Source organism: Myotis davidii, unplaced genomic scaffold (assembly GCF_000327345.1).
Source record: "Myotis davidii unplaced genomic scaffold, ASM32734v1 scaffold339, whole genome shotgun sequence".
NCBI classification, from domain to species: Eukaryota; Metazoa; Chordata; class Mammalia; order Chiroptera; family Vespertilionidae; genus Myotis; species Myotis davidii.
This window is the reverse complement of record NW_006290778.1, coordinates 1,993,141-2,000,898: the sequence shown is the minus strand read 5'-3', so window position 1 is coordinate 2,000,898 and position 7,758 is coordinate 1,993,141. Positions and strand designations below refer to the sequence as shown.

Genomic DNA, 7,758 nt, shown 5'->3' with positions numbered 1-7,758 from the left:
CCCTTTTCCTGCCCCCGTAACCTTCAAGAGCCCAGGACTCTTGTGGCTGGCACAGCATCCTTGCCACAGGATGGCACAATAACTGGTTCTCCTCCTCCACTAAGATTTTACCCTCCGACCCAGCTTCGTCCTGGAATTCATGAACTAGTTTTCCATAGGAGACGTTGGAGCATGGCTTTGTTTCCTTAGTGATTGCTTTGGACCCACTTTCTGGTCCTCAGACATTGTCTGATCTAGTCACTTATGTATCATCCTTCCCTGTTGCCTTTCTATGCCTATGTTTTAGATAATTTCTGAGCCTCAAAGTTCAGGATGCGTTTTATCTCCAACAATGATACATCATAGAGTATCCAGGAAGTTCCAAATTTGAATCTTTCCCCTTGTCCTCACATTTTATCAAAATGTCCTAGAAATGCCCTTATTCCTATAAATATATGCTGAAAATAATTAAATTTTTAACCCTTTCAAGAAACATATATCACACACACACACACATGCATGTGCAATGTGAGCTGCAAAAAAAAACACCACTATCTATAGAAATCTCCTATTATCCCAAAGTGGCATGGATGCTACCAGCCATGCCGTAAGGTGCCTTCTGTCAGCCGTGCACCAGGGTTCATGGTAGAGCCTCCCCGTCCCCCTCTGCACACTGTGAGGAGCCTCGGGGAAGGGTCCTACAGAGAATGAACACTTCTGTACATCACTGCTTTGCTTTTGTTGTGCCTTGAAATGATTAGAACTGTGTTTGCAGTAACAATTTATATTAATACAAAGAGTACTCAGAATAATTTGAGTAGAAGGCAGAAGGATGAGAACTGAACATTGAGAAAGAATAAGAGAGAACAATGATGTTTTGAAAACAGTGTAAAGGTCAGGAGGGGAAAGTTGCTTGATGAAAATACATATTTTATTTTTTTTTAATATATTTTATTGATTTTTTACAGAGAGGAAGGGAGAGAGATAGAGAGTCAGAAACATCGATGAGAGAGAGACATCGATCAGCTGCCTCCTGCACATCTCCCACTGGGGATGTGCCCGCGACCCAAGTACATGCCCTTGACCGGAATCGAACCTGGGACCCTTCAGTCCACAGGCCGACGCTCTATCCACTGAGCCAAACCGGTTTCGGCCGGAAATACATATTTTAAAGTGACATTCCTCACTTAATATACTAGAACTGAATGTAATGATGAGAAGAACATTGGTTACACTTCACCTGTTCAGGGAAAGAAACACAAAGCAAGAAAAAAAAATGTTGTCAAGTAATGTGTCCCAGTTTTACTTTCAAAAAAGGAGGTCACTGTTACTACATGTGTATATCCACAGGCAAAGCACCATTGCTGGTAGTGTGGGGAATAAGTTGGACTTAAGGATCTTCTAGGTCATAAAACTAATACTATATGTTCCAGAAATGTCTAATATTTCTTCTTTCCTTTTCTTAAAAACAGGTATCCTCCAGTGTGATTCAACAACAATAAGAGAAGAAATACAGATATTTAGACTCTTTTGCCATGAGTGTCAAAGAGTCTTCCATGATCGCCTGATTAATAATGAAGACAAGCAGTATTTCCATTCTATTTTGACAGAAATGGCCAGTAAGTGTCAATCTTTATTTAGCTGCTCTCTTTTTTTTTTAGTAGAAAAGCAATTTGGTTTCTATAAAGGAAAATTAAAATGATCTTATATAGGGTAAAACAAAGTGAATTTTAGTCATTCCTAAGTAAGTTTTTTTTCAATGCCTCAAATATATAAAACTAGGGGCCCAGTGCACAAATTCATGCACCTTGAAAGGAACTGTGGGCCGCAAGGCTGCAGTGGGCACAGGGGCAGGTCTCGCCCCACCCTCCGTGCCCCCACTCTGCCTCTCCCACCATGGGCCCTGGTCCCCTGACTGCCAGCAGCCCCTCTCCAGCCACTGCTTCCATGTGCTGATGGCCCCGCCCCTCTTGCACCCACTGACAGTGTGGAGTGATTGGGGCTGGAGCCAGAAGCAGGTGTAAGTGGGGCCGTCAGTGGGTGCAAGTGGTTCTGCTGCCCCGATCATCCCTCAGGAGCAGGAAGAGGTGGAGAAGCCCTCAGGGGTGATCAGGGCTGGCAGCCACCACTCGCACCCACTGACGGCGCTGAGCGATCGGGACCTGCGCTGGGTGCTGGCAGCCAATGCGAGTAGGGGCTCTGGTGCTGGCTGCAGGTGCAAGCGGGGCTGTCGCCAGCAGTGGGTGCAAGCAGCAGCTGCTGGCCCAAATTGCCCGTCAGGAGCAGGGGGAGGTGGAGAAGCCCTCAGGGGTGATCAGGGCTGGCAGCCACTCCTCGCACCCGCTGACAGCGCTGAGCAACCGGGATCGGCACTGAGCTCCAGGCGCCAGCAGCTAGTGCGAGTAGCAGCTCCAGAGCTGACAGTGGGTATGAGCAGGACTGGCGCAAGTGCCAGGTGGGACCGTGACGCATGGGAACAAAGAATTTTCAGTAACCACAGAGGCTCACCCCAGTGACAGCAGCAGGCGCCTTGCCTTGGTCTGGCATCCCCCACTCACCTGCTCCACCATCCCACCATGGCTGATACCCAGCTTGTTCTGCGCTCTGCTGCCTGCTGCCAACACCTGCCATGTTCCACGTGCACCCCCTGGTGGTCAGCGCACATCATAGCGACCAGTTGTTCAGTTGTTCCACTGTTCAGTCTATTTGCATATTAGCCTTTTATTATATAGGATATATGAAATACTATACAATTCATTGTATTGAAATTCAAGAAGGTTTAATATATTAAATTAACTATAGAATTTTAAGTAGAGGAGAGAATTTAGAAGAAACATTTTGTCTGATAAGAAGCCAGGATATTTCTAAAATATGTCTTATGAATTTGTATTCAATATCTATTATTTAATAAAATGCTTATTAATATTTTATATTCTTAACCTTAAGCATGGGATATTATCAACCAAACTAAAGTGGTACAGTATTAACATGGCTTTCCCTCAGGTTCATTTATATTAATTAAGGCTTCTATGTAAATAGCTAATATTTTGATTTTGTGTTTTGAATAGACAAATATTTTGGAATTGCAATTGGCCTGGAATATTTTTTGACTAAGCCCATCCTATTTGGAGATTTCATTAAGGCAAGTATATTCTAATGACTTGGGACTACATCTGAAGATTATAATTATATAAGTGTTACAATTATAAACCTTATAATTTGAAAATTATAAAGTTCAGGTTCACATTCTACATGAACTTTACACCTGTGAAAATTAAAGACGTAGACTAGGGGTCAGCAAGCTATGGCCCATAGGCCCAATCAGCCTTCTGCCCATTTTTGTAAGTAAGTCCTATAGTAGTACAGCCACACAATTCCAGTTATACTATTTATGGGGTTACTTTTACATTACAAGGCAGAATAGTAACAGAGACTATATGGCCTGCAAAGCCTAAAATATTTACTATCTGGCCCTTTAGAGAAAAAGATTGCTGACTCCTGATCTAGTTACATTCATTTTGATAATAGTTTGAATCAGAGACCCATCAGGTATTTAATTGGTGAGGAGGTTTAGTCTCTTAACTCAGGACTGGACTCCCCCTGACTGCATGTACTTGTGCATTCTATGTTCAAATGCTTCCAGCTATGGGAAACTCACTGGTGAGCAGTGCTGCCCTCTTCATTTTAGAGGAGCTCTAATTCACAGCAAAATTTTCCTTGTATTAAGTTCCTCAAGTCTGTTGCCCCAACAGCATCCACATATGGGCCCTAATTTTTTTTTCTTTTTTTTTATTACTTAAAGTATTACAAAGGGTATTACATATGTGTCCATTTTTTCCACATATGGGCCCTAATTTTATCCTCTAGACCTGCCTAGAATAAGTCTTCCACCTAAGTACCCTGCCATTGTTGACAGACAGCTGTCTTGTTTTACAAGTTGACACTTTGGGTTCAACATTCTTAGTGTCTGTGAGAGAGAAAAGCCATACCTCCATTGTTCACCCTAAATCCTAGCATGGAGCTAGTCACTGCTGATTAAACAGGTGAATGAACTCGTCTTCGTATTATACGTACACAACCCCTCATCACTCTGATAACCCCTGACAAGTAAAAAGGAGAAACCATTGATTTGTATAAAATATATTTATTTAAATGTTACATTAAACACAAAGTCCAAAGTTTGTTTTCAAGTAGGGTTATATTTCCTTTGTGTTTCTAGTGATATTATTATCAAACTAGAGGCCTGATGCATGAAATTCTTGTAAGGGGCTTGGCCCTCACAGCCTCAGCTTCATCTGGAAAGTCATCTGGATGGTCATTCTGCTGTTTGGTCTAATTAGCATATTAGCTCTTTATTAGATAGGATGGGGGAATAAAGGAAAGGAAAAGAATAGTTGGACTCTTCTTGCATTACCTACGGGCATTTTAGTCAAAGTTACCAAATGAACATGCCCCCAGGGCAGTTGCTGAAGCAAATAAAAGACATCATCAATAGGTCCAAACAAGACCTCAGTTCCCTATTGTTTATACCACATTTCATCCTCAATGATTTATTCATTGGGTAGCCGCTGTGTAGAATCTACATGTAGTTCTGGCATGATTATATAACCATAACAGTCTGCCAGGCATCATTTTCAACTCATTTAGTTTTTCTGAAGTCAACAGCCTAGGAACAAAACTATGAAACCAGAGTCATGTATAGTAAGAAAATGTTTAAATGTATGCCTGAGCTCCTGTGTCAATTTTATTGCAAACAAAACTGAAATCCCAATATACTAGTTGAAAAAGTTAAATGAAATGGATTTTCACCTAGTCACAAAAATCTGAGTTTCCTTAGTCCCAGTTCCCTTGTTTTGAAAACCCTTCTAGCATATATGTAAGCAAATGATTAAATAACAACATAGATAAAATAATGTTCCCTGCTAAGGTCATGTGTGGTATATATATTTCTGTATCATAATTTATTCAACTCATTTCTTCTCCTATAAATCATCGTATAGTTTGGAGCAGATAAGTCTGATCGGATTTATAATGACTTGCCTGATATGGACAAAATCGCAAATGTTCTCCAGGACTATCTTGATGACTATAACCTTACAAATCCCAAAGAAGTGAAGTTGGTGTTCTTCCAGGATGCGATAGAACACGTTACCAGGTAGAGTGGTAAAAGGTGCCCATAAGACACCATTCTAATTTGTTTTGTATTAAAATGTAAGGGTTAAACTGTGCAGAATTCTTTACATAGATAGTAAATGGACAAATGTCTATAACAAATCCTGGTATAATTTAAGTTAGTTTTGAAATATTTTACATATATATGTATGAACTTTCTATGGAATCCCCAAGGTTGTTATTTTTTGCTAAACTTTAATAGATTGGTTTTTGTTTTAGATATCATGGATCATTACAAAAAGGGGTCTAATAAGGTTCACAGAGGTACAAGTACAGTATAACAAGTCTGATTACATGCATGCCTAAAGAAAGAGGCGTTCAAGGTTATAGAAAAAACAAGTTAATGCAGGGATGACACTCGGTTGGCCGCCAGCCTTCCACACTGGGGCAGGCCCTCTGAGAAGCCACATCTGTCCAGTTGAAATAGCTCTTTCTCTGCTTTGCTTCCTGCAGAATTGCCCGCATGATTCGTCAGGAGAGAGGCAACGCCCTGCTTGTCGGAGTAGGAGGCACCGGAAAGCAGTCTCTCACAAGACTTGCGGCTCACATATGTGGTTACAAATGTTTACAGATTGAACTGAGTCGGGGATATAATTATGAGAGTTTTCATGAAGACCTGAGGAAGTTGTACAAACTGGCTGGTGTAGAAGACAAGAACATGGTTTTCCTCTTCACAGACACACAGGTGCCTATTTCAGTATCCAAAGTATCAGAACAGGAAAGGGTTACAATCACGTATGTGCCCGGGTAGTTTTATGATGCAGCTCAGGGACTTGTTCCCTCAGATAACAAGTGTCTTGGCTCTTGTAAAAGACTTTTATAGCACATTTTTTTATTTCTTTTACCAACTATTATTTCCCCCTTTAAATTCTAAGTAAGTAAATATCATCAGAAGTTAAGGGAGTGAGACTATTTCTGTAGAGGTAGATATAAGAAAGGAATTCCTTAAGTGAAATCAATTAGGGAAGTAGGCTTTTCTCAAGAAAAGGAAAAAATAACAGCTATGTGTTTGGGTTAAATTAACTTAAAAATTAAAATAGGATTTACATCTGTCTACAACAACCATTTTCACTGATTTAAATTTATGTTATAGTAGAGAATTTTCTACATTCATTACACTTGCATATCTTAACATTAGGAGTGGGGCGGGGTAGGGGGAACCTTTATAGAAATTAGCCAGGGAATACATAAGAAAGCTATAATAGATCTGATGCATAAATATTTTAAAGTTCATTTTACTTTTTAAAACACATATAAATGGGATTAAGTCCATTCATAAAATGGGGAAAAATTTTTAACATCTGTGACATGCAGTAAGTTCATATCTGAGTATGTAAATATTGTTTACAAATGAGAAACACCCATAGTCAAATGTGTGCCCCTCCCTGGCTCTGACCTCCGCCAAGGCCTGCCCTGGCTCCTAGCCACAGGACTTGGAGGCACGGCTGAGGACCCAAGTACCCCTTGCCGCCAGGGCAGACCCCCGGCAGTGCTGACCGAGATACACATAATTGTTGACACTGTGGGCCCCAGTGACCTGAGCCAGAGGCATAACACTACCACCCAGACCCCGTGCTATCAAACACCTCTACCCTTGCCCTCCTGTGCTGTACCACCAGCCAGGGGTCATAGCAAACCCCAGGGTGCCCCTAACCACAGGTGAAAGCCTTCCCTCACCAAAGTTAGCCCGTGAAGTCTGGAAGAGGTGACCGCTTCCTCGAATGTGCAGACACCTAAGTAGGGCTACAGAGTTCATGAAGAATCAGGGAAACATGACTCCACCGAAGGAATACAGTAAGCCTCCCATGACTGACCCCAAAGAAATGGAGATCCACAAATTTCCCCACAAATAATTCGAAATAGTTGTCCTAAAGATGCTAAGAGAGCTACATGAGAATGCAGATGAACAATCTAACAATATCAGGAGAATAACATCAGAACAAAATTATGGAGTGGGGACATCACCAAGATGGTGGCATATATAGGATGTTCCCAATTTTACTCCATCCCCCCCTCCCCCCAAATAACTATCAACTATTCACGGACAAGATACCACCGAGAAAACCTAGAATGAGGGGCAGAGGCTGAATCACCACCCTGGGCACCACAGAGATGAGGACGGACTGCATTAAAAGGTAACGGAGCGGCTACGTGCTGGTGCAGCGTCACACGAGGAGGTCTCCCCTGAGCCTACAGCTCCTCCAGTGAGACAAGAGAGCCCAGGTGAAATGCCAGGGTATGCTGCCTTGTGGAGCGCTTCTTGGGAAGTTCACTGCAGTCTCACATCATGGGGACAGGGGGGGAATCTGCAGGCCTTTACCACTGAGTGGTTGGGGGACTCACAACCATCAGCACTTGGAACTTGGCAGACCGCGTTCCTACCTGCAGCGCCCAAGTAGTCATTTCAAGCAGCAGCTTTGCTCATCTGCGAAGCCAAGGCAGGGAGGGGTACAGTCTTGCCAGAGAACCGAGCAGGGGCACAGGTCTGTCTGAGTGGAGGTTCTCAAACAAAAAGCCTTTCCATCTCTGGAACCTGGTCTGCCTCCCTACCCTGCCCAGGCAGAGGAGCTGAGCCATAGCCCTGCCCACTGCGGGGGGCAGCTCTCC

General features: G+C 42.5%; 1 protein-coding gene across 1 annotated transcript in view; it reads left to right on the top strand.

The window, feature by feature from the left end:
• Positions 1 to 7,758, top strand: part of DNAH6 (dynein, axonemal, heavy chain 6) — a 219,792-nt gene that overhangs the window by 131,621 nt on the left and 80,413 nt on the right. The window contains 4 exon segments of the mRNA XM_015564106.1: positions 1,452 to 1,598; positions 3,048 to 3,121; positions 4,980 to 5,134; positions 5,605 to 5,836. Of these exon segments, the coding sequence (XP_015419592.1) occupies positions 1,452 to 1,598; positions 3,048 to 3,121; positions 4,980 to 5,134; positions 5,605 to 5,836 (608 nt within the window).